At 32.2% G+C, this 27474-nt stretch overlaps 1 protein-coding gene across 8 annotated transcripts in view; it reads right to left on the bottom strand.

Annotated features, from left to right (window-relative positions):
• LOC143240798 (telomerase reverse transcriptase-like) overlaps nucleotides 1-26738 on the bottom strand; it is a 75600-nt gene extending 48862 nt beyond the window's left edge. For 7 of the 8 annotated variants that reach the window (XR_013021965.1, XR_013021966.1, XM_076483874.1 and 4 more), the window contains exons 1-13: nucleotides 26156-26443; nucleotides 21941-22046; nucleotides 20375-20480; nucleotides 19573-19635; nucleotides 18551-18663; nucleotides 17839-17924; nucleotides 16808-17289; nucleotides 14470-14594; nucleotides 14231-14301; nucleotides 6355-6423; nucleotides 6113-6188; nucleotides 695-800; nucleotides 239-326 (exon numbers count right to left, since the gene is read on the bottom strand). Coding sequence is in view for 6 of the 8 variants with exons in the window: in XM_076483874.1 (XP_076339989.1) it covers nucleotides 239-326; nucleotides 695-800; nucleotides 6113-6188; nucleotides 6355-6423; nucleotides 14231-14301; nucleotides 14470-14594; nucleotides 16808-17289; nucleotides 17839-17924; nucleotides 18551-18663; nucleotides 19573-19635; nucleotides 20375-20480; nucleotides 21941-22041 (1486 nt within the window). In the remaining 2 variants the exon portion in view is untranslated. Of the gene's footprint in view, nucleotides 1-238; nucleotides 327-694; nucleotides 801-6112; nucleotides 6189-6354; nucleotides 6424-14230; nucleotides 14302-14469; nucleotides 14595-16807; nucleotides 17290-17838; nucleotides 17925-18550; nucleotides 18664-19572; nucleotides 19636-20374; nucleotides 20481-21940; nucleotides 22047-26155; nucleotides 26444-26614 lie in introns of those variants that run through there. The other variant, XM_076483872.1, reaches the window with a different exon arrangement.
• Between the last annotated feature and the right edge of the window lie 736 nt (nucleotides 26739-27474).

Below are 27474 nucleotides of genomic sequence, written 5' to 3'. Positions count from 1 at the left end.
AGGTCTTTTACATTTACTTTAGGCATAAGCAATTGGGAAATAGCACTTTCTGCCCAGGAACAAGAAAAAGTAAAAATTTTGTTACATAGTGTTATTAAAGTGTCTGCTAAGTGCATAAATTTTCATATTTACTACTTTAAAAGCAAGATAGAGTACTTACTTCATAGAGAATGTTATATTGTACTTGACTTATCATTTAAATATAACATACTAGAAAATTAGTAGTTCGGGAGCTTACGTTTAACAAATATCCTCATATTTCTTTTCGAGCCCAGAATCTCAAATGGAATGATGTGGTGAATCACAGCCCTTAGAAAATTATAAACCTTGTAAAGAATAAAAACAACTTCAACATATAGTTCTTTAAAACTACATATAAACATTGACATGACCAAAGATATTTGCAATTATATAAACCAGGATCAGATAAACAGTAGCTTCTGAAACATTTAAACAAGATATACAGAAAGATGTGACCTCATGCTTTTTCCAGTCTATTGTGATATTTGAAGAAAGATAATGATTGAAAAACCATGTTTGTTAATTAATAATTTTCTCAGTTCATACAGCTCATCTCTAAACAATGCAAGTAAATTCTAACAGAAACCAAACTGAAAGCCTAGAACCATTTATTACAAAGCATTCAACATACTTTCTTTTGTATCACAAGGAACAAACTACAGACATTTCTTACCTGATTGTATGAAGAGCACTGTTCTAGTAGATACCCTAGAGTCAAAGGATCTTGTTCAAATGTGACAGGACAGTGATGTTTTACCATTTTCTGAAAATCACATGTCCTGTAGACATTAACATACATTAGAACATCAGTTTGACATGACACTAACACAATTGATTCTGGAAAAACCTACAAACTCATCACTCAAGTTGATTAATTGGGAAGAAAAGCAGATTCATTACTAAAACTGATTTACTGAAAAAAAACAACAGATTCATTACACAAGTTGATTCACTAAAAACAACAGCAGATTCATTAATCAGGTTGATTAAATGAAAATAATAAATTCATTACTCATGTTGATTCACTGGAAAGAACAGTATTATTTATTGTACAATATACACAGAAGTCTGTTACTGGTAGATATTTCCAGAGACTGTATTTAATTTGAAGATTTCAATTTGATATGCACGGTTTACCAAATTTCTTTCTACAGATACTCATACAGTATGCATATTCTAATAAACCTCTGAATGAAAATTTTTCTAAATGTAAGTAACTTATATAAAATACAATCAAGTTTTATTCAAAGCCAATGTTTTGACTTAGGCCTTTCTTTAGGGTTACAGCATCACAGACAAATAGAAACTGGTAAGAGAAGAGATAATATACAACATTTAATAACAGCTTTAACAATAGTAATGTTACATGATATTGCAGGCACATTAAAAGGAATTAAAATGACTAAATAAACAACAGAAACTTGCATAGTATCAAACAACAACAAAATTATATTAAAAATTACAAATACCAAGAATTATTCCAGTTTGTTTTAGGCTGGTAAGACTGAATCAGGAGAGAAACTTCAAATTTACGATCAAGAAAATTGTTACATTTTGCTGAAAGTTTAATGTTGAAAACAGAGTTTTATTTATTGTACAATGTTTTGTTTAAAAATGTTCAGCAGCAGCCTCTTTAGAATCAAATTCTTTGTTGGCACAGATGTGTTTCTTAAAACATTCATGCACTGAATGACCACTTTCATTAATGTATTTGTCATCACTAGATGACTGGGTACACAACATTTTTTATATTTTATTTTCAACAGTACAAGAGTCATCAAGTACATTGTTTCAAGCAAGACAGTTATTTAACTTACAATTATTTCTTCTAACATGGAACAGCAGGAAGTCTATGGATTTACAACTCTAAAATCATCAGGGGGTTTGATCAACATCAGTAAACACAGCAAATAGCCTAATGTGGCTTTGCAATAAAAATACATACATACAATTATTTTTTTCTTGTTGAAAGTCAAATGAACAAGTAATGTTTAGTATAGTTCTCGTGTTTTCTACAAAACGGATTCTTAACCCAAATGTTTTGAAAGTTTCATGTGTCTGAAGATTTACTAAACTACTTCTCTCCGACTTTATTCACAAGAAACCTACAAAAACCTTCTGAAATATAATTATCAGAGTAAACATTACAACAAAGAAGTTTTCTTATATTGATTCTAGCAGCTGTTTTACCATCATTTGTACAGTAAATTATTTTAAGTTGTCAAATAATTATAACTAGTTTGGTATCAGGTGGATAGTGTGAGTTGAAATGTAAAATCAGTGAATTAACACATTGTTTTTGGTAATTTTTTTTCTTTATTTCTTTCTTCAACAGAGGCCATGGTATTCAATAAAGCCCTGAAAGAATCTCCAGTGTGTGAAACAGTAAATTTAATAGTGGGATGTAAATTGTTAGTGAAATCAATACATTCTGATAGAGATTTAATGTCATGGTTACAAATGCTGAAAAGCTAACATTTTCCTAAATTGCAAATGTATTTCCAATAATGCTTACCTCAGCTGATAACATAGCTATTCCTTGATGGCAGCTTTGCCTATATAAATATTGGTCTTGCATGCTCCAGCCTTTTATACCTTACTTAAATGCCCTTATCAACACCTAATTTGCAAATTTCTCCACACTTATCAATGTCCCCTCTATCCCATTACTGTATATAAGCACTTAAATAATGTAATCACTTTTTCAAGATTTACACTGGCTCTTAGTGGGGAGATAGGGCTGGAGAGCATCAGCAGAGGGAAGTATTATTAGAAATACTCTTTTAATTCAGGAAAATGTTAAGTTCCAAAACATACTTACCATCTTCTGACAATATAACTAGAATCTCACATTGAGAAGGTAGAGAGACCAGTGCAGGCATGACCATACAAAAAGCATCTGCATAGAACAGTGGTGTCCTCAAAGGTGATACACAAGTGGGGGAAAACAGGTATGCTTTTCACCCAGAACTGAGTTCTATATCGTAGGTAGAATAGTGCAAGTAATCATTATAAGCCAGCCCCAACCAGACAGCTGAGGTTCCACAACTCAGTATTAGAGTTTCACACCACTTGAATCACAAAGAGAAAGTGAGCAACATCCAAACAAACTTTCTCCTCCACCTGAAAAAGTCAAATAAGGCAACACACCAGGCTTGGAATAAAAGGATCATGTGTACCTTACTCAACTAAAGGATCAGAACTCATCCAGTCTGGAATGATAAACACTCATCCTCACTCCTCAATCAAGTGAACAAAAAGTACTCTATTTGACCCTGGAATTATGGAGATGATGTGGAATTTGTACTCAACCAAGGTCCTTGGATGGAACCATTTTGTGTTTGGAATTATGAGGATATAGTGGACATCCTTCCGTGAATAACATATAAACCTGGCATAGATCAAAGAGAAGGGCCATGAAACACCCAACCAGATTGCTTTGTGTGAAATCTGAACCGGAATTACGAATAGGTTCATACAAAGGATGGTACCATCCCTACTGACATCTGGGGGAAACATCCAGGAACTCAAGCAAGAGAGATCCCAACTTCTCCCTCTTCTTCAAGAGTAGAAAAGTACATTCTAAAACTCCGGAGGATAAACCTCTGTCTACCACCCAAGTAACTGGAAACTGGGTATGGTAAAGCATCTCTACCCCCACCAGTAGAATCTGGGGGGTTAGTGTGCATTGGGGAACTCTGAGAAACAGCTCTCTGGAACCTGTGCAATAGGTGAAACAAGTTCCCTAAATTTTTAAGAGCAAACCAGCCCTGATTTATTAAATCCAATGATTGGCAGACACAGACAAAATCCCCTTTAGCTTTACTCATGATAATATAGTCATACCATATGGTATGCACCTAGGTAATATTATGGAACACCTCATTTTTACAGAGCCTCTTGCAACCATTAGTAATAATAATAATAATCAAATTGGTTGCTAGTGTGGAATTGGATTGAGAGAAGCACACCTGTTTGAGCAACACTTGCTACAAAGGGAGATCTAGTGAAAGCAACATGCAAGGGAACCTGGCAGATAGAGCCAAGATTGTACAGAAATACTGAATTGTCCTTATAATCCAATAATCCAGCAGATGTTGTAAACATGGCCAAGGAAGTTGCTCAAGCATGTATAGAATGAGAGAAAAGCAGTGGGAGAAGTCTAAACATCAGCCCGTAAAATCTCCCCTCTGGATAAATGAAAAAAATATATGTGCTGAATATGCTGAGACATAACTCATAAGATACCTCACTTGTGAAAACCAATACACAAAACGGATATTCAGGAATCCACCTCTAAGGAATTAGAGAAATTCAAGAAAACTGAAGGATCCCTATGAAAACAGTCAGGACAATCACCACAAAATGAAATAAAATGGGTCACACAGTACTTCCAGGCCTGACAGACCAAAACAAATTATTAGATTACAAATGATTGCAGGGGTGAGAAATAAAATTGCAGAAATGGATGTATCCCCTTTCCTAGTTGCCAGAGGTTTAGAAAGAAAGAACTTAACAGGATATAAGAGAAGAAAGAAAAAGTCCTACAAACATACCAATAACTCCAACTTATGACACCAATTTTTCAGTGGACAAAAAAATTAATTCCAACCGGAAAGTGGAAAACTAGCAAGTAGAATACAATATCTATCTATTACATCAGGTAATAAAACAAAATCAAAATTTTCTCAGGATTAACAAAAGGCAACCTCAGAAGTCTGAAAAGAAAACACCCCAGACAAAATAAATGTCTTCATCTCTCAGTGGATAAAAACATACACAACTCCAACTGAACATATCCCCCCAAGCTGTAAAGAGATACAAGGCAAAAAGTAGCAAGGAAGGTCAGATTAATTGCCTTGCTGACAACAGGAACGTGGGAATTCACACCCAGGAACATTGCATCTAATTTGGTTTTCAGATTTTTTAAAATTATAAATGTACTGGACTCTACAAGGTGATGCAAAAACCCACAATCCAAATAAACAGAGTAATTTAGTTAAAACACCATTTAAAATAAGGCTCTTACTAAAATATAATAGTTTCCTTGATCAGAGAGTTAAAGTATCTCTCTTGATTCAGTCTTATAATCTTAAAATAAACAGAAATAATTCCTGATCTTTGTAAATTTTGTTTTTTGTTAATAGCTTTTCTACTGTTTAGTCATTTTCATCCCTTTTAATGTTTGTGAAACAACACACAACATTACTACTGTAAAGACAGTTTTAAGTTGTTGTTAGTGTTATTTTCAATAATTAATTTGTACATAATGCTGTAACCTTTGAGAAATGTATAAGCTGAATAGACAGGTTTGAATATATATATATATATATTTATTTTTTTCTAGAGTGTGATGAGTCATTTTTGTAAACATGGTTTCAGTCCTTTGGTCTGCTCTGCAAAGTTTAAAAACTGATACTTTTTTTAAATTGGGTTTTCAATTTTTTTTTTTCATATCAACAACTGTTTGTATCTTTTTGTTAGGAATAATCAGACAACTAATCACTAATGTGGTGTTTTAGCATATCGTAATGTGTTTTCTTCCTCCTTGCATCGACGTAGGAATTCTTCTAAGTTTGTTGTTTGTGCAGATGTGTGCAACTATACACAACACATTAGACAAGAAGGTCATTAAATGATTGTTTCATTTCCTCAGTGTAGGCTTAATCCTCAAGTTAGTACTGTAACATGGAAGAAGGAACCTATAAAGACCAATAGTTTCATATTTACCTTGTGACTATTCTCCAGAGGCCTTGTGCCAGCCTAACAATACATCAACACCAACAAATTGAGCACGTGGACAAAGATACATCAATAAGCAATATAATGGATACTCAAAATCTAGTCAAATTTATTGAAATACCACCTATTAAGACCCACACCATTTAGCAGCCTCTACCAGCCAAATCCCAACAGTTAATCATAAGATGTCACATTTAATCTAAATTTCAGCTAAACTATTAGTAAACAAAAAAGTTAATATTTTGATATCACTAATGAAATAAAAATGAACATGTTTCACCAGAACATTTGTTCTTCATAAGATTATCACAAACAGTAATTATTTTATGCAAGTTAAAACTTATCTCACCTATGTCTTTTGAGAAGTTTAGAAAGTAAAGGCACCAAAACATCCTCTTCAGCAGGTTGAAGGCAAACTTCTTGGTCTGTAGGAAAATGTTGAAATTAAAAAGCATTATACATTGCAAAGGTAAAAAAATTAAAATTTCTCAACATGCAATATAATTACTTAATAGAAGGTGTCATCTTTAATTTTACAAGAAAAATTAAAATCCACATAAGGTTCTTTCTCAAAATCTTTAGTGAACTTACTCTTTGGAAATATGAAATGTTTCAGTTCTTCTATTCCCTCTGGACTTTGTGAACTTTTTTCTAAAATGACTGAAAGGGCAAAAAGAAAAGTTACATTGATTAAATTTGATATATAAATTGTTTTAAGCAACATTTTTGTATGTATAAACTTAGAAGTTTGTTTAGGCCTCAGCTGAATCTAGAAGCTTCCTGTACTAAGTAGAGAGAAGAGTTCAATATAAATAACAATGATTTATAAATATATTTATTTAGTTAATCAATTGAGAGTCAGTTGGTGTGTCTGTTCCTCAGTGAGCAAGTCAGTAGGTTAGTTATGTTTATCATTCAATTGGTGAGAAAAGCTGGCTAGTAAGTTTTACAATGTTACAAGTACATTAGTGTCACAGTTTCTGTTCAACCACTGTTTGTGAAATTAGACTTACTAATCAATGTGACCTGTAGCAAATATTTTTTAAATGAAGAATTTGTAATTAAATACAAAACTAAACAACAACTTATCAGTGTTGTACCCACCAGAGGTATCAAAACCCAATTTTTTGCATCATAAGTCCTCAGACTTACTGCTAAGCCACTGCAGGAATGTTTTTATTGAAGAAATAAATAAATTGATTATTATGACATAGCCTAGAATTTATGTCATTTTTTATGTAATACAAAAGAACCCTCCAAAGCATAGAAAATGTTACAACACTTGTGTCAGAAGTAGGATTACTTTTGTGAAATTACTGTAACTTTGACTAAACTTCAACTTTTATGACGACAACTCAAACACAAAGTAAGATTAAAAATTTAATAGAGATATGAAAGAGTGGAAAGAAAAACAAGCAGAGACAAAGCATTAAGAAAAGGTAAATAATAAAGAGGATTCAGAAATCACACAAAAATCAGAAAAACAAAACAAAAAATAAATAGAATGAGTTTAAAATGTTATAGAATATGCAAAGAAAAATTACAAACATAAATATGAAGTAGTACAGAAAGATTGTAATGATAAAACTAAAGTATATAAAAAACATCAGTGAGGTGGGAAAGAACATCAACTGCAAAAATTTACAAAATGAATTAGCAAGTGCAAAAATCAAACTAACCACATCTCTTTTTGCATGTGCAAAAGAAGTCCAGCCTAAAACAACATTTACCATAAAATATGGAGAAACTATATGGTCTATATCCATTACCACTACTGTTGTACCATCTGTAACAGCAGGACTTTCATGGACTAGTTCAACTATGTCACTATTAAATCCAGTTCAAGAATCTAGCTGGTCAGTTCAGCAACATTACCCAATCAAGAAACCAATGAAGTATGATGAAAACAACCATGGGAGGCATATCAGACTCAGTTCAAAATAACTTCCAAAGCAAATGGTTTGAATGGTGAACAATTATCAAGCATGGGTACCTACATTATTCGACAGATTTAGTGTGATATATACACTAAGGAAGATTTACAGCAAATCTGTAAATCTGTAAATACACAACAAAGAATTTGTGAATGGCTTGTATGGATTTGCCCAATTATCTTACCTGAATGCTTCTTGAGAAGTCACGTTTGGTTGTATGGGGCTTATTAATGGGAAGTTACAGGGATATCTGTGCCAAACAAATGGTAAAAACTAATGAAGTAAAATACTACAAAGATGAAAAAGAAACAAGCTAAAAAACTAAACAATGTCTAAAACCCATAAAAAAACTTAAACAGAATACAAAAAGGCAAATAGCCCACAAATACTGAAAAACACAATCAATTTGGACAGAATAAACATCACCAATGACACTGTCCAATGTCAGGAATAAACTCTTAGAATTCTAAGAGACATGTCAAAAATGGTGTTGGCACTCACAGTCAGCATAACAGTAAAATGTAGGCTATTGTGACTTGAGTGTCACACAGAGCACACATTGGTGCACCAGTCTCAGGTAAAAGAAAATGATGAGTTAAAAACTGTGATCAATGTGTATCCTAGTCAAGATAACTTCCTCCTTTTGATCCTTATGGAAACAAGACAGCTAAAGAACAACAGAAGATTTCATCTGAAAAAATTATAACACTGTTCACTTCAAATCAACTGCCAACTGATGTGAAGCCAAGATGAATAATGAACCATGGTCCCTATAGAGGCGAGACATGGTTCTGCTACGAACTTAGCTGGGGCAGCTGCAAGCTTGTTCTCACAAATATCAATGCAGTCAGGTATTTAGAAAAACTGGATAGAGAAAAATAGGCCAGTTATTTTGAAATATCTACAATAACAATATCAGAACTAACATCAAGAGATTCCAGGGTCAGTAGATAGATAAGAAAGTTAGTGTAAATAGTACAGTCAGTGTACTGCTTAGCTCCTACATGGTCCAAAGCAAGAGAAATGGTATACAACTCACCAGTGAACAGAGAAACTGTAGAGAGGATCTTTTAATAACCACTGAGCAACAGCAAACCATAGCAAAGTGAGTCATTTGATTTTGAACCATCTGTGAAAACAGGAACAGAAAAATGGTTTGAAATATGTTCAGCAAAATGAAAACAGTATTTCCAATCAGGAGTATCCATCCTTCCTCAAATGACTCAAGGAAATGTCATTGGTGGAGATGATAATGAGCCATGGCAGGATGGGCCAATCACTGGACTCAACAACATCATCCAATGACAGACCCAATCCAGCCATTTGTGCTTGGATACTGAATCTAAAAGGAAGAATGGTAGACAGTTTATTTTGAAAGAGCACAGCTCTATAAGAAAGAGAAACCCAACACCAGGTGGTATGCTGTGGTAAGGATCAAAGCTTGGCTTGGTAGCACATTATAAAGAAAGTTGCAAATAACAGAGGGGAAGAGGAGGTGTGGGGGACTCAGTGTACGTACTCTGGACTGGCAAGGTGCAAAAGGCCCAAATGCAGAGCCAAACACCAGACTGTAAACAGGTTTCAATATCTTCAATGCACAGTACCTGACAGAACTACAGATCCATAGTCCAGCACTACAGATTTTGAATATAGAACATCAATCCATTTCCCGTGAAATAGAAGAAAGGACACTGAGGTTGCTCAGTGCTCTTGTACACTTAAAACAAATCTGCCTAACATGAAAAATGAAAGTAAACTTATGGTCAAAGATAGGTTCTATGAACTTCACCTCAGAAATGCTGAGATGAACACTACCACTGAGATGGAGCTGGAAATCATGATGCAAACTTTGTTGGTGGCAAAAATTAATGCAAATGATTTTAGAGAAAAAGAAACACCTTTCCTGTGGTCCACTTCAACAAGTGAGGGCAGTCTGAAGCTGCCACTAAATAAACCTTAAGCTTAAAACTGACAAGAAATATGTAAGTTGTTGATATAGAGGTCATTTACAACAGTACAAGCAAGTAGTTTAGTGATAACATTGATCTTGATACTAAAAAAGGTGACATTCAAAACACAACCATAAAAACTTCCTGTGTAAAAAAATGGGAAAGGGTCAAACCCACAGGGACTTGGATTAGTAAAAAAATTACTAAAAAACATGGGTAAATGCTTTGCAATACATAGGAATGGAGGTTCTGCAAAAGGCTAAAGCTCCATGTAGTGTCATGACTCATCAGCCTTCTCAAGATAAAAGACAAAAATAAAATGTTTTCTCATGAGGAGGGTGTCTCTGATAGAGGTTTCAAATCAAATCAGGTGGTCCATGGTGGAGTGCTGTTGACAGAACACACTGGGTGAGCAAGAGGAGGTTCTTTGATTCATGGAACCAAAGAAGAAAAGCATTAACCATCCTCTCCAAAAACCTTATAAAGTCAGCTAGTCAAAGCAACAGGATGATAATAAAAAGGAATATTGGAATTATTTACAGATCTAGTTAAAAACAAACAAAGGAAGAGCAAAAGAAGTAGCAGGAAGATGGTGCAGCATCTTATACTGAACATCATCAGTTCTATCAGTATAAAAGACCAATTACTGTCATAGATACAATCATCCCTAAAGAAAAGAAGTGACTGCTCAGCCCAAGACTTGATGGCCAAAAAGGCAGAGGAAGGAAGAAATAAAAGTGCTGAAGAGATAAGAAAAGCACTCCCCAAGTGTATCAGCAATGCTTAGTAAATCAGAAACTTCTTGGCATTGAAAAGCATTACAGAAAGACCTTACGAATTTTGTCCTAAATGAGAGAGAGATGAAAGAGCCAGTCAGCTCACTCCAACTTCCACCATGGCACTTGGGTCACGTGGCATCAACTATAGCCAATCTTCTTCAAAATAACAGAAAATGATCACCACCCCATAAGTCATTGTCAATCCTCCAAGAAAAATGAGAAAAAAGTAAAGGAGAACAGACAGATAAATCAATAGCAGTAAAAGACTGACTAGATGATGAAAATAGGTAAAAACATTAATACTGAAGAGAGAAAGGTGGTGACATAAGAGCATACACTCCACAGAATGACCCCTCCCATCAATATCAGCACCATCTCAAAGGCCATTGTGTCCATTACATTCACCTCCAGGACTTAAAAAAAGAGATGGCAATTGTTTCACAAAAGCATCAAGGTCTGATTAATCATAAGCCTTTCTTGGTGACACATAAAGAGAACAAATACTGATGGTACAATCCATGAAGATATGGATGGCTACAGCTTCCAAGGGTGTACTGAATGTTACAGACAAGGTGGGTACATGCTGGTTAACCAGCATTACCACTCTTCCATGAACTAATCCAACACAGAACCTGTCATTCAAATATAGATAAAACTGATGAAAGGTGACAGTATCAGTAGGTTTCAGGAATGTTTCCTCTAAAGAGAGACACTTGGGACAATGGAAATCAATCAAGGCCTTAATGTCATGTAAATTAGAATGAAAACCTCAACAATTCCATTGTATCAATGTTGTCATTTTCATTTAGGTGGAGAATCTTTCTATTTATGACCATTCCATTGACTTTTAGTAATAGGTCTGTTGACTTCCATGAAGCACAACAGTGGCACAGCAGTATGTCTGTAGATTTACAACTCTAGAATCCAGGTTTTGACACCTATGTTGAGCAGAGCACAGATGGCTCATTTTGTAGATTTCTGCTTAATTACAAACAGTAATGATCTCCAAGGAACTTGCCTTGGGTCAATAGAGCAGATCTTTGACAGAGGATGGAGATTCCAGAGACTGAGGGTGTAATTGAATAATTGTCCTTCACCTTGGGGCCAAAAAAGATAGACCCAAGCAGTCACTGGAAGCAGATACCGGAGTAGACAGGCTTTTCAACTTGTGCAACCACAAAGAGCAAAAGGCTCTTCACATGGTATGAGAAAAACTCTAATGAAGGCACAGAAAAATTTTTTCTGCACTCCCATTGAAACAGTGGAATATAGTGCAGCAGCATACATCCAAGTTGAAGTAGAGAAAAATAATTTCTGAGCCTCGGGGTAAGAAATGTTATCAACAGTACATAAATGTTGTACCTCTTTTCTCTCCACCCATTTACAGAAAGATCAAAAGAAGGGTGGGGAACCACCACAATTGACACAGTGAGTGTTCAGTTAATAGTGATAATATGAAAAGTTACTAAGATAATAATGCTTACAAGACTAGGTTTCATCAAGTGACATGGACATGGTATAGCTGTTTAATTTCTGCTGGAAAAGAAGACAAACTCCACAGTTAAGCAGGTGCTGGGAAAACCAGACATTGCACTGGAAAGAATCAATGGTGTGGTTTAAATAATTCATAAAAACAAATAGTCCAAGTCAAAGGTCATTCTTTGTGATTACCTTTGGAAGTATGTTGGTGAGAGAATGGACCAACTGGGTAATTTCAAAGAATAATTTGCTAAACAGCTCAGTGTCTCTGTTGAGGCCACTACCAAAGGACAACCAAGAACAGTCACCAGTAGATATGTTTGGTCAATTATCTAAAGAGTGTGTGTGTTCTTATAGCAAAGCCACATTGAGCTATCTGCTGAACTCACTGAGGGGAATTGAACCACTGATTGTAGCATTGTAAATCCATAGACTTACTGCTGTACTAGCAGGGGGGGTATCTAAAGAGAACTCCCCCAGTGACAAGTAAGGATACTATACCATAACCCTCAAAAAAGAAAATCACCTAAACACTTGGTAAATAGTTTAGCATACTGTTTTATTTGTGTATCAAGACTGTTCAAGAAACTTCACAATCCAAGTAGTGGACATTTTTGTATATTATGATTTTAATATTATAATTTAATATTTATTTGTTAGATGGAGCATGTCATGACATCATAATGCAAGATCTAACAATTTTGTGAGTTATGGCTTCATTTCTATAATTATAACTTGCTTACTATTCATCTATCTAAGCACACACAGCCCACTGTGTAGCTCTGTGCTTAACTTCAAAACAAACAAACATTTATCTAAGTACAACTAATGGGGGAGAAATTGGTAGAAAACTTGCTACCTATTTTTATAAGTACTTTTTTTTTAATATAGCTTAAAAACACTGAAATAAAACCTCAATAACAAACATTTACAATCTAAAATAAAAATTCAGTTTTTCTAACAAGAAATGAAAAACCTATTTTGCTCTTTACCTTTCCTCTTTGATGATGCATTCACTATATACGTTTCTGCTAACATATCTGGTAAGAAATTAATTGGTGAAAGTATTTAAATTAGCTTTTAGTCATCACTGTTGAAACATATATGTGACTCCTATTCATATCCAACTCAATGGATGATAAAGATGAAGTTTCCTCCTCAATGGACACTCCCATTCACTTCCATAATGATTCAGATGGAGTTTCCTTCTCAATAAACAATCCCATTCATGTCCATAATTATTAAAATGAAGTTTCCTTCTCACTGGACATGCCTATTCATACCCAAATGATTAAGATGAAGTTTCCTTCTCACTGGACACTCCTCTTCACATCAATAATGAATAAGGAGTTCCATCCTCAATAGGTATTCCTTTTCATATCCATAATGAATAAGATGGAGTGTCCTCCTCAGACATTTATATTCACATCCACTATAAATGAGATGGAGTTTCCTCCTCATTTGGTACTCCTATTCAAGTGATTCACTTACATATCCCAGTCTGTAAATGCATTCTTAATTTACAAACCTTTAATAAAAAATAATTCACTGATTATACGATAATGAAAAACAATACAATATAATGTCTTCCTTCAACACAAATTACACTTCAGTGTTTAATATTACAACAAGAGTAATTAATAGTTTATAATTCAAGCATCCACCATCTACTACTATATATATAGCTGTCAACATGCTGATTCTTATAAGACTTCTTCAGATTTAATACATTAACCTGAAAGATAGCCTGTCAATAAATCTCACATCCTTCTGATGAGCCCAAAGAAAATAAATGTCTAAAACAAAACACTAACTCAATCATTGTAAAAGAATCAAAAATATTTCACATCCTTATGATGGGTCCAAAGAAAATAAATGTTTATATAAAAAAAAGACTCAACCATTGTGAAAGAATCAAAAAACATTTGTGCTGTAAAGAAAACAAATATTCCAAACTTATGTTCAAGTTGTACAGAAGTTATGATAGATTACAAGAGATAAAACCAAAACCATTATTCTCTTCTCACTAAAAACAATATAGGAAGTGACAGAATGTTTTTCAAAATGAAGAAAGATTTTCACTCTGAAAAAATCATGCATATGTGTTTAAACAGTTCTAATTAAATGAAATATTTGTATTCAGTTAGGCGTATTTTCAGGTGGTAAACCTTTAATCATAACTACAAAAATGATTAGTTCACACAGTTCCCCACTCCATCTCATAGACAGACTGGGAGGGAGTTAATAGATGGTTGATATATCCTTATTTTAATATGTACACACAAACACACACACACTCAAGGTTAAAATTAAAGTAAAAACTTACAAGTATTAGGTAATCCTTCCCTAAACTTCTTAGAATAAAATATCCATGATCTGGAAATTTCATTCTTAGCTCTGTTGGAAAACAACAATATTTTAATAAAACTAGATTTCTAATAGATAAAATACAAATAGTAATTCCCATACATTTATTCATTATCCAGTCACTCTCAAGTTATCAGTTAAACTTTAAAGCATAAACCATGCAGTAATAAAGAACAAACATTTTATCTGCACACTTACCTTGAAGGTAAAATATTATTATCTTGCTTTTTTGCAGGGTTCAAATTATTTGAAGAACAAGTTGGGGTCATCTTTTTCCTTTTACCTCTTCTTGTTTTTTTCCTTTTCTTATTATTAGACAAATTCTGTAATTTGGACAGGTATGGTTACTCTAAACTTCCAAGATTTTAATATCAGGCAAAAAAAAATATATATAAGTTATGGTGGTCCTGTTCACCACGATTAAATTAAATATTCATCTCTACGTATATACATATAAACTGATATACAAAGTTCTTCTAAAATTTCTAAGTGTACTTAAACATCAACCTAATGTATACTTTTTGTCACATAGCAATAAGTCTTGAAGGACATACCAGCAAGACCACAGGAATTGAAATCTAAGGTTACCACAATAAATGGTTACAAGAGGGTGTTACATCTGCTTAGTACAACCACGATTTAGTATTAACACATATCTTCAAAAATGCAGTCAGTCAGAAAAAATGTTCACTTGGTTTGAATTTTAAAAGGACATTTAAACAGTTACATGTGATGCTGGTGTAATTTAGGATGTACAAAACACTTCTTAACATATTTTCATTCTGAAAGAGAGTTTGAGGCTAATCAGCTCTTCAAATAAACTTAGCACTTTGAATTTCTTCACAAAGTCATCAGTACAAGAATACTGCTTAGAACAACAACAAAGTAACACAAGTAGGTTCATAACTTCAGCTCAGAGTAATGTCATCAGTACAAGCAGGCTGGTGACAGTGGTTTAGAGCAACATCACCAGCATAAATAGACTGGCGATTGTGGCTTAGAGTAATGTCATCAGCACAAGTAGGTTGTGACCTGGCTCAGAGCAATGTCATCAGTACAAGTAGGCTAGTGACCATAACTTAGAGCAATGTCATCAGTACAAGTAGGCTAGTGACCATAGCTTAGAGCAATGTCATCAGCACAGGTAAGCTAATGAAGTGGTGTTATCAGCACAAGTAGGCTTCAGACTGTGGCTTAGAGCAATGTTATCACCAATAGTAATATGGTGACTGTGGCTTAGAATAATATAATAAGCAAAAGTAGGTTGGTGATTGAGATCATCTTTCATTGAAACTTTATATGGATTTATTTATAGAAAAACAGTTTGATGTTGGTTTTAGATGTATAAACATCTAAAAGTTTTGTTTTTATTTCACAATTCATCAGACAGAAATTAGAAGAAAATCTGAGTATACAAAAGAGATAGAAACAGAGGTATGTTATTAAAAGTAACCTAAAATGTTTCAGACACTTACTGTTGTGTCCAACAAATATTTTTCTCTATCCCTTTCTACATAAGGTATCTTAGCTTCTGCTGTTTACAAAGTCAAGTAGCTACTGGCCTTATAAACACTGAATAATAGAACACTGTGGGAAGTATGTTCTTGATAAGTAAGGTCAAATATAGCAGTTAATGCATGTCACCATAAATAATACTGCTCCAAATTAATAGAACTAGTTTGTTTTCAACATTTGAATAACTAATTCATAAAATTGAGTTACAGAATATTATTATAAAACAATACATGTTTATCTGGCCTCCCAGTGGCCATTGCAAAAATTAAGTATCTAAAGATTCTTTTTCATTCTAGAAATACAAAACAAGCTGTGGTTTCACAAACAAAAATTATGGTTAATTATATATAAACAGTTCATATATAACTAACGTTAAATGTAAATTTCTATGTCCACCTTTAAAATTTCTATTAAGAAGTCCATTTCTAGTTTGTAATGACAGATAATTTTCCACATAAATTCTGATAATGATATCAAAAAACTGCAGTATCACTATCTGTATGCTGACCTGTACTAGTTAAATTATGGTAATATTTTGAGTATTGTAACAGTTTGTGGCAATGTTTATGGTTAATAATATAGTCTTAACTTCAATTTTATAATTTATTTAAGATTTTTTTTTATTTTGCCAATTTTGGCAAAAAGAAAATAAAAAATGAGAATAAAAACAAAAGTTTTATAGGTTTCATTAGGATGCCTGATGTGAGTAGCAGAAAATGTTATCAAATATTCAGTATTTTTTTTAAACTAAAACATATGAGTTGGAACTGTTAAATATATGACTTTGAAAACTTAAGCAAGTATCACCCGCTGATACAGTAGTAAGTCTATAGACTTACAATGCTAAAATCAATGGTAAGATTCCTCTCAGTGGACTCAGCAGATAGCTCAATGTGGCTTTGCTATAAGAAAACACACACTTGAGCAAGTCCATTTCTAAATAACACATACAATATGTTAAGTAATAGAGCTCGGTCATGTAAATTTAAAACTGAGCTGTGACTAACATACTACAACTTACGGCATGTTTTCCATTGATTTCTGTAGGGTTACTTTCAGAAAACAGAGCTAGTGAACTTGTCTTTTCAGAAAGTAGTGGACTTGCTAAGTTTGCATCTTCTGAATAACATTCAGGTACATTTTCGTCTGACTGATGTGTAACAGGATTTGTTTTCTCTTCTGGAATTTGTAATGGCAAACAGTTCAAAACACTGTTTGTTCCTTCTGACATGTTCCCATCTGGGAAAAGGTCACAACTCCCACATGATCCATGTTCAGAAGAAACAGGAGACAGATGCTGTGGATGGTGTTCAGTTGCTGTTAATGACTTGTTCAACCAATCAGGCAACATCTCTGTATGGGAAGACTGATTTAACACCTTTCTTTTTTTTGTGCCAAAACAAGCTTGCTTAATCTGCAGATTTCTCTTCCTGTTTTCATTTTTGTATGTGTCAGTTGCTGCATTTTGTATTTTTTTCTTCCATATCTGATAGGCTGGCTCTCCTTGTTTTACAAGATTAGAAATAAAAATTCACAATTTAAAACAGAAATAAACCACTAGCTAAGAAAGCATCTAATATTGCTTCTAGAAAGGAAAATATTCAATCTCATAAAATACCAAAGCAAAGCACATATTTCAGCAAAGAAAACCAAGCAGTAATTCACATTAAATGTTTGTATATTCTACTTCATTTACAGTTGTGACAGTTTTGAAAATGTTATCAATATCATTTGGTCACAACTGCTTAATAAACAAACCAGAATTAAAAAATAACAAATATAGCTACTGTAAGAGACTAGTCCAACTAGGAATAAACGATGACATAAAATAAAAACATATAATTATAAGAATACAGTGATTCATCACGTGGGTACCCTCACTACTATCAATACTTTTGAGCCTTAATTCTCAGAACTTTTCATGTAAGCTTAGCATATATAACATTTTAAATCTCTGTTCACATTAAAAAATGGATTAAAATCAAAATATATTAAAAATGTGTAAAAATCATATACATACAGATGTTATACTCATCAGGTTCCTATGCTTACCTGTTCTCTGAATGTAACAGGATGGTTTCACTTCTTCAAACACAGAACACTTGGTGAGCAGAAAAATGATCAACTGATCTCCAATCCTGAAAATATTTAATGATGAACATGCACATCAAGCACCTATTTTTGTTTAGTCTACCTATATGACCCATGATCAAATAAAACAAAATTTCATGTCATGAAACTTCTAGTGTACATAGAGCTGAGCTAATGTAGATTTATTAATAGTCTATCATATTATAATTATTTACTTTCATTAAAACTTCAGTGAAACTGCCAACAGGTATTAAATTTTTAAAGGCCTGGCGAGTATAAGTAAACACATTAATATGACTTTATTGAATCAGATGAACAGTTTTAGAATCTTAATATGTGGAGGTAAGATGGACCCTCTGGATGTAAAAACAAATTAAATACTGCATATTATTCAACAGTTAATAAGATAACTCAAAAAACACAGGCAGGAATATGCAGCTATGTTTTCCACTGTTTAGTGTTTTTTTATGTGTGGCTTTGACTAAAATTTGGGGTCCTTTGGTGATCTCTAACACCACCTTCCTCCAATCCATGAATGATTAAAGTGAACAAGTTTAACATTAGAAAAGTTTAAAATAATAAGAATTAAAATAAAGTGGTCCAGGTTACAAAATATTAAATTTTATTATACTGTAAAACAGAACATAAGCTTTGGAACTGAAAATTTACTTACAAAGCATGTAGCATTTTATAGTGACGACTAGTAATGCGACACAAATTTTCATCTTTCATCATTCGTTGTAGGTTTTTCTGGGTCCATGCAGGATCTGTTCTTTTGTACCAATCCTAAAAAACAGAACATTACCAAAAGGCATAAATTTAAAGAAATATTAATTTTCAATAACTTTGAAATCATGTTACTGGCTAATTATAAAACACAAAAAAAAAAATATTTTTACTAAAAACAAATGACAATATTTTTTTATTTTTACAAATGAATTTAAGCATACAGTACACAATGTATCATAAAATCAAATTCAAAAGTTACACAAGACTCTCAAACAGAGATTTCTAGATGCATGTTTTTTCAGTTTTACCTGATACAAATATTTGTCCAACAAAAAGAAATAGCATGACATATTTTATTTTGCAAAACCAAGTCTTTTAAAAGCATAAGAAACCAACACGTGTATAAGATTAGCTATTATTGGATCTTAAGTCAACACATACACAATAACCCATTACCACTTAAAAATTATAACACGTAAATTATTAATTGATTTTACTTTTTCCATTGCTGTTCTCCACCTTGTTTAGGGCTTCTATTTTCAGTCATACTTTAGGAAGGTTTTTCTACATTTTTTGTATGTGTATGTCAAACAAGGGGTTTCAATTAGCCACGAGACTAATTTTCTGACAAACCAAAGAATGACAATGTGTCTTTGAAAATGCAACAGTCATACTTAATTCTTTTTTGTGCAAATTCTATTACTTTAATTTTATGACCTCATATATCTCTTTTTTATATATATACACAGAGTGATATAACTACAGAGATAGATAAATATCAATAATAAATTTAACTTACAAATTCTTGTCTATTTTTATAATTAAATCTGAAATTTAACGTAATAATCTGAAACACTTGAAATTGATAAAAGTCTGAGTAATAATGTAACAAAACCGTAGATACTATTAAAGATACATAAGATACATTCACCATCCTGAGCATAATTCACTTATAAGTAAACTTACTGGTCGTTCTCCAATAGTTAGCATATTTGTTTTCCACTTGTGAGAATCGTTCTGGTATATCAACTGCAAATAAAAGTTGTTTTTTCTTTATTTTCAATACATTTGAAACTGCTTTAAAATACTCCAGTTTTCAAATTTACTACAGAAATAAGTGTTTGTCAACACTTATGACAAACAAATATTAATTACATGAATTCACAACCATTATCAAAATCAATATCATAGATATCATTGAACATTTGATTTTTAATTCAGTTAAATGTAACAGAAACATCAATTTTTATTTACCCCCAAAACATTATGAAATAGCATTTTGTACTTTATTACTTTGAAAGTGTCATTTATAACAACTGGTACCAACTGCAAATTCACAAAAGTTAAAACAATGTGGATGATTCACTGATTACAGTTTAGAATATTTTCCGTACATGTATACATCAACTAAGTAAGTTTCAAAAATAATAAAGGCATAAACATACCTTACACCAGTTATCCCTTGAATAAGAAATTCAATGTAAATGATGTATACTTTTTAAAGTGTAATTACATTTTTTGTTTTTAGAAATTACATGTAGTGTAAATCACAGAAGTAACCTTTGTAAATATTACAGTTTAATACAACATGCTTGCAACCAACAGCTTCCTTAATAGCTCAAGACTTGTGCTTCTAACAATGATTCAAACAAACATATTGTCACTTTTATCCAGCAAAGTATAAACGGCTCAATAAAATTACTTTAAAAAGAATAACTGTTATAATAAAAGAAATCCAAGATAAAACACTTAACTTTTGTCTTCATACCTTTTGGGCAAGTAACACAATATCTTCATATTCCATCTGATGATCAAAACTGACTTTTTCTAGTTCCATCTTTTCATCTGTGGCCACGAGTGTACTTTGTAGAAAACTGAACGGAAAGCAACACCTTATATTAATAACTTTATAAATGAGAAACACTAACTGCACTTTAGAAATGATGGCTTATACTATTATTTTGGTATTAAATATATATACATATATAGGATTTAAAAATAAATCATGTTATAAATAAATTATACATAAGTAATATCCGAATATACTGAATATTCATTTATTATAAATGGCATTCTGTCACCTTGATTTTCTTTGTGAAATTTTATTAACTCAAACTTTTAAGTTGATTTGATATACCACAAAATAAGTATTACTTGCATAAAAATATATTCAACTGTGCATTAACATATCTATTAACATTAACAACACTAACTGCACTTTAGAAATGATGGCTTATACTATTATTTTGGTATTAAATATATATACATATATAGGATTTAAAAATAAATCATTTTATAAATAAATTATACATAAGTAATATCCGAATATACTGAATATTCATTTATTATAAATGGCATTCTGTCACCTTGATTTTCTTTGTGAAATTTTATTAACTCAAACTTTTAAGTTGATTTGATATACCACAAAATAAGTATTACTTGCATAAAAATATATTCAACTGTGCATTAACATATCTAGCATTCTGATTAATACACTGAATGTTTCAAATCTTCTTCAGAACTATACAGTAAAACCATACAACACTTATGGGTAAATACAATCCATAAACTCAGTATAACATTCTGTTTGATAAAATTTTTTTGTGAGCAAAAATAATAAAAATTTTGTGAGACATGAAATTCTTGTATCAGTCACATGGTGATAAATAAAGATCTTGTTGGATCTTTTTTCCAATAGCAAAATAGGTAAAATTAATACGTTTATTTCCTGAATCCCCAATTGTATTTTCATCTTCAAAACAGTGTATCAGCATTTGGTGCTACTATGACATACATTCTACAAAAATATTCACACTACAGCATGTGGCTCAAACAGGTACTATCATCATTACTGTTTTACTGATTCATATTAATTTTTTGGTAAATGATTTATATCTATCCATGTTTTTGTTCAGCAAATAACAATAATAATTTAATAAGTTGTGTGTTCCAAAAGAGTATCTTACATTTGAGGTTATAACTGTACTAGTTCTAACTGTTGGAACTTGTTTCATTGCAATTATATTTACCTCCAAAACATTATGAAATGGTATTTTGTACTTTATTACTATGAAAGTGTCATTTCTAACAACTGGTTCTAATTGCAAATAAACAAAAGTTAAAAAATAAGGATGATGGTATCTGTGCAGACCACATGCTATAGTATGTGTGTTTCTCTTATAGCAAAGCCACATCGGGCTATCTGCTGAGCCCACTGAGGGGAATTAAACCCCTGATTTTAGCATTATAAATCCAGAGACATACTGCTGTACTAGCGGGGGGCACACATGCTATAGTAACACCAATATTTGTACATAAACAGTTTACCACTCACCTCGAATCATCATGAAATTTTATGGCTGGGGCATTTTTCTTCACAAAGTTTTCAAGTGTATCAACATTTTTATATAACCAGTTTACCACAAAGGCTAACATTACTTCTGAAACAACAGAGAAAAAATGAATATACATATATATGGATAAAAAAAATGATAAATTTCAGCACTATCATTTCTCATACAAATAAGACTAGTGATATTGTCTAATAATTAAATGCTCTAAAGGTGGATTATTAGGATGGTTCCAGATGTAGGAGGGTAATCTTATAAGGAATATATCAGGATCTTTTAACCTATTGTTTTCTTGAGAAAAGAAGGATGAGAAGAAATTTCTATGAACTTTACAAGGTTAGTGGAGTGGAGAAAAGTTAGAGACCTCTGATTTCTTTGTGTTTTATCCCACGGACAACTAAGGTTTCAGAAAAACAAACACGCTAGTAAGGAACATTTTACTTCTCTATGAAGGTGATTAGCATATAGAATAAGCTGTTATCACCAGCAGTAGAGGCTTGTACATTACTGGAACAATTTAAGAATTTCTTAAAAACATGGGTTTAATTTTTTAAACCAAATTTTGAAGAGGTCTGAAAAAATTACCTGATACAATTTGAACAACTGAATTACCTGGAGGTAGTGATCAAATGTGGAATAATTTTCTTTTAATAATTATTTTCAAATATTCAAAGACAGACATGAACTTTGTAAACAAAGAAAATGATGAATGAATAAAATAACCAAATTAGCTCACAAAAAAATAAAAAATGAAATTAAAAGGAAGCTTAAGAAATTTAAATTGACTGCAATGATGAAAGTATAACAGGATTATAAAAGACCAATAACATTGGTCAAACATGAAACTGGAAAATCAAAAAAGGTAAGACCTTGTGAAAAAATGTTGGATGCAAATTTAAAAATAACCAGTAATGATTTCCTTAAATATGTTAAGGAAAATAACAATGTTCCTTTAACTGTTTTGCAACAAGTCAGGGTTCAAAGGTCATATCATTGCATTCATTGACCGTATTCAAAACTTTGTTGATCTACTATTTCATGAATTTATGTCAGTAAGTTTGAAATCAAATTGTATATTATAATTCAAACTTTAATATTATGTATGAGTTAATTTCTTACTTTAAAAGTAAATACTAAAAGAACACATTAAAAACAGAGTTCAGTGAGTCACATGGTATGTTGAATGCAATGCCATTTAAAATTAGATGTTTGTGATATCAAAATACTAAATTTATAATTTTGTACAAATTATGAATTTAAATTACTAATATTGACAAGTTAGAATATGAAATAAGAACCTCCTATCTTTTATTTTGCTGAGATATGGCTTATGTACTGAGTCAAATGAAGTGGTCCCATTCACCTCTCCATTTTTTGAAACAGTCCCTTATATACTCTTACTACATTATATGACATGTGAGCTTAGGTCCCCAGAATAGTTTTCTCAGCCATTTTAATCTTTGAAAAAGCTACCACATTCTTTTGCTTCAAGATTTAAAGGAGGTAGGTTGTGTCTTTAGCCTGCTTGAAGATTCATATTTTTTTAAATCTAAATAAATCTTAGCCAAATAATGCTTCCCCAAAGGTTTTGAATGAATTTAAGGACTGGAAATATGAGCCACTTGCTACTATTTCTTTGCAAGTTCTTTAATAGGGTGCAGGTACCCTTTCCATTGAAGCAATGTCTTATTCTGTCAAGAACTATGTAAGATCCAGTGTGCAACAGCTTCTCCAAGAACACAAAAGTCACACATGGATAACTTTCAAGGTAAAACAACATCTTTCAACACTTTTCTTCAAGCCCTTCAGCAATCAACAAGTGGTAACAGGAGAAAGATGAGTTTTGGAAACTCCTAATCATGAAATTGCACAAAAGCACCAGTTACAAGAAGGTCATTGAGCACTTTAATGAAACAGAATTGTTTTTTTGGTAGCTGTAACCACAACTGAGCATTCCTCTTCAGGATCCATTCTACTTACCCCACATGGAGAGGAATTAGAAAAAGTGCCCTAAAAATTGTCTGTCTAACCTTCTCCTCATTGGTTAACTTTGTCCAGTAGAATCACCTCTACTGCAGCCAAACTCAACTTCATTATTATGGAAGACCATCATCTTAACTGTGAAAGATTATCAGCAAAGTAAAAACCAGAGGACTGGGAGTTGACTAATGTTATTCCTCTTTTCAAATGAGAAATTGTTCTAGTAAATATTAATTATAAGTTTATTACTTTACATGAATAGTGAGAAAGGTTTTGAAAGTTTTCAAAAAACATTTTTGCCAAATCATTTAAAAAAGCATAAAATTGTGCTGGCTAGTCAATATCATTTCACAAGAGGAAAACCTTGTTTCACTGACCATTTGACATTTGTTAGATGTATTACAACTAAAACAGATGTGAATATAGGGGTGGATTTTCAAATAGCATTTTACAAAGTGCCACATAAAAGGCTTATTAAAAATTATTTTTACAGTTATGGAATATAATTTGACTCACTGCACAGAAAACAGACTGGATGGAAGAAAACATAGGATTGTTGTAAATGGAGTTCACTCAAATTGGATTAATATAGTGTGGAGCACCTCAGTCTCACTGTTTGGACCTTTTTTCTTTTTTACTTATCCTAATGACAGAGATTAAAGAATTTTCAATAAATTAATTAAATAGACAGAAGATATTATGTTCTTTGATGCTACTAGTTGTAAGGAGGCTGCTTCAGTATTACAAAAGGTTTTAGATCATTTGGCAAGTTCGGTGAGTAAATGGCAGATGGCTTTTAATTGTAAAAGCAAGATAATGCATGTGGGTATCATAACAGTGATTCTCATGGAAGAAACAAACACTGATGTTTTGTTTAATCAGTCTTTTAAGCCATCCAAGCAGTAGGTAGTACATGTAATTAGTCTTTGGAATGTGTTACCTTTAAACATGATATAAACAGTAATTTTAAGAGTTTAAGAAAAGGCTTAATGAATATTTGAATAATAAGGACTGGCTTTCAGTTTTTATTTTTCCAATAGCTTAATTTCATGGATAAGACAACTTAGATGAGTCAACAGTTACCCTGTTATCTTTAAATATTATGTTTGATTAATCTCATTTCCATTCCTTATTACTAGAACTCAAATTTTACTAATGAAAATTTGTGTAGTATTTCTCACCTTGAACATTTGTAGGAGGGAAATACTACATGATGAACAAAATGAACACATTAATTTTCAGCTTTGCTACAAAATATAATAATAATTGGAAAGTTTAAAGAATAAGGAGGAAAGAAAGCAGAAGGATGTTTTAAACAGAGGCCAATCAAACTGGATTAATATCACAATCTGGGTACTGCATATTTATTAAATTACAAAAAAAGAAAGCAAAGGGTTGTTATAAACTATGTTCAATCAAACTGGATTAATATCACAACCTGGGTACTGAAGGGCTTAGATTTAGGACCTTTGTGGTTGTTTTTTTTATATTTATTTACACCAATGATGTAGATAAAGTAATGGTCAATAAATTACTTAAATTTCTTCACAATATTAAAAACTTTAGTTCTGGTGTCTGAGAGGAAATGAGGATGCTGCTACTTGACAAAGAAATTTACATCATTTGGCAAGATAGGAGAATAATTTTTAGTTCTTTGTTGGGTAATTAATATAATTTTATAATTGAGTAATTATTAGGCTCATTAATAATAATTTATATTTAACTAATCAATTATTCTCACATAAGACTTGGATTGTTGGGATAACTGAAACATTAATTTTAATCCTTTTATTATTTTTGTAAGTCATGACACTGATCCATTGAATTTAACTGAACAATTCTGTATTACTATTAATCGAAAAGGGAGAGAAATATAAATTTTGACACAGTAGGAATCATCTTCAAATGTGACAACTGATATTTGCTGACAAGGTGTTTGGCCTTTGGAATGGGTTGCCTTCAAATGTGGTTTATATACATAATGTAAATAAAACATGACACAATATATATATAACACGTGTAACTAGTACTACAACAGAGGTAGTTAACAGCGTAAATATAAATTTGGAGCTAAAAAACTTTATACTCTGGGTTATAACGGTAAATTCGACTTTTGTTCTTGTTGTACACAGGATTTTATTTTCAATGCAAAGCTATTACATGATAAAGCGTTTTGATGATAAAATTAACAATTTAAAAAACAAATTAAACCTACTTACTTCTTTTTTATTGTTGTTTTCTTCGATATGTCAGGCCTAAAAGAATTGAATTCAGTGTACTGTAAACCGTCATCTACACAACATATATTTCGTGATTATGAAAAACAACAAATTAATAAATAACGTCCTATGTTAGGTTAGTTCTGTTGTTGTTTTTTCAAAATATCTTTGTTCGTTTGATATATAAACATTACGCAAACAAAAATAACTTTCTATACAATATTACATAAAACTTGTGAAATACACGCATAAACAATTTATTTTAAAAATATACCCAGCATTAGCAAAAATAACACCACACGAAAATATATATTTAACTAGTTCAATTTACAAACGATAGATGATAAAGGATGTCGTATCGGGATAATGTTTTCCACTTCTTTTAGCTTAAAAGTTAAGTTCTCAAAATTCTATACTTTGTGAGGTTGTAACATAGAATTGCTCTAGGAAGTTTCTAACCTTAACTTTCCTCAGAAGCTAATTAAGTCAAGTAAATATTAGAAGTCTTAATTATTATCTGATTCTTTTACAAGAATAACAGTTTGCTTTTCAATTTGCATGCCTAGTTATTCTCAATGGCGAACCGGGCAGTAGTTGCAGGAGAACACGCTTAATACCTGATATGTCAGGAAGCAATCACTGCTTCATTGTCTCGAGTGCTTATTGTCATATTAAAAGCAGCGTTGAAGCCTGAAAGAACATATTTTATACAGATGTGCTACAGAATTTACCGATATTTCAGCAGATATGCAAATTCTACATATATTTTACAATACTTTTACTAAATTTTCCCTGAATGTTTCGATAACTTTCAGGTGGGGACACTTGAAATCATCGTTTTCAGTTGCCAATAACAAGTTTGTGTATTTTTACTTGCTGAGAACTCTTCAAGTTCTCTCGTAACTTTGAATTAAATTTTCATTTTCGTTTGTGATGTGGTGTCGTTTGGCTTTCATCTATAATTCAGTTAAGGCACTCGACTTGTAATCCGAAGGTCGCGGGTTCGAATTCCCGTCACACAAAACATGCTCGCCCTTTCAACCGTGGGGGCGTTATAACGTGATAGTCAATCCCACTGTTTGTTGGTAAAAGAGTAGCCCAAGAGTTGGCAGTGAGTAGTAATGACTAACTGCCTTCCCTCTAGTCTTACACCGCTAAATTAGGGACGACTAGCGCAGATAGCCCTCGTGTAGCTTTGCGCGAAATTCAAAACCAACAATTCTTTGTGAAATCTTTCTGTTCTATTTCATCTTTTTTACCGTTAGGAAAAGGCCCACGCGAACGAAATTCGCGAATCTCATTTTTTTTCGCAAGCCCAG

Source organism: Tachypleus tridentatus, chromosome 13 (genome assembly GCF_004210375.1).
Source record: "Tachypleus tridentatus isolate NWPU-2018 chromosome 13, ASM421037v1, whole genome shotgun sequence".
Lineage (NCBI taxonomy): Eukaryota > Metazoa > Arthropoda > Merostomata > Xiphosura > Limulidae > Tachypleus > Tachypleus tridentatus.
The sequence above is the reverse complement of the archived record's forward strand: the minus strand, read 5'-3'. Positions and strand labels throughout refer to the sequence as shown.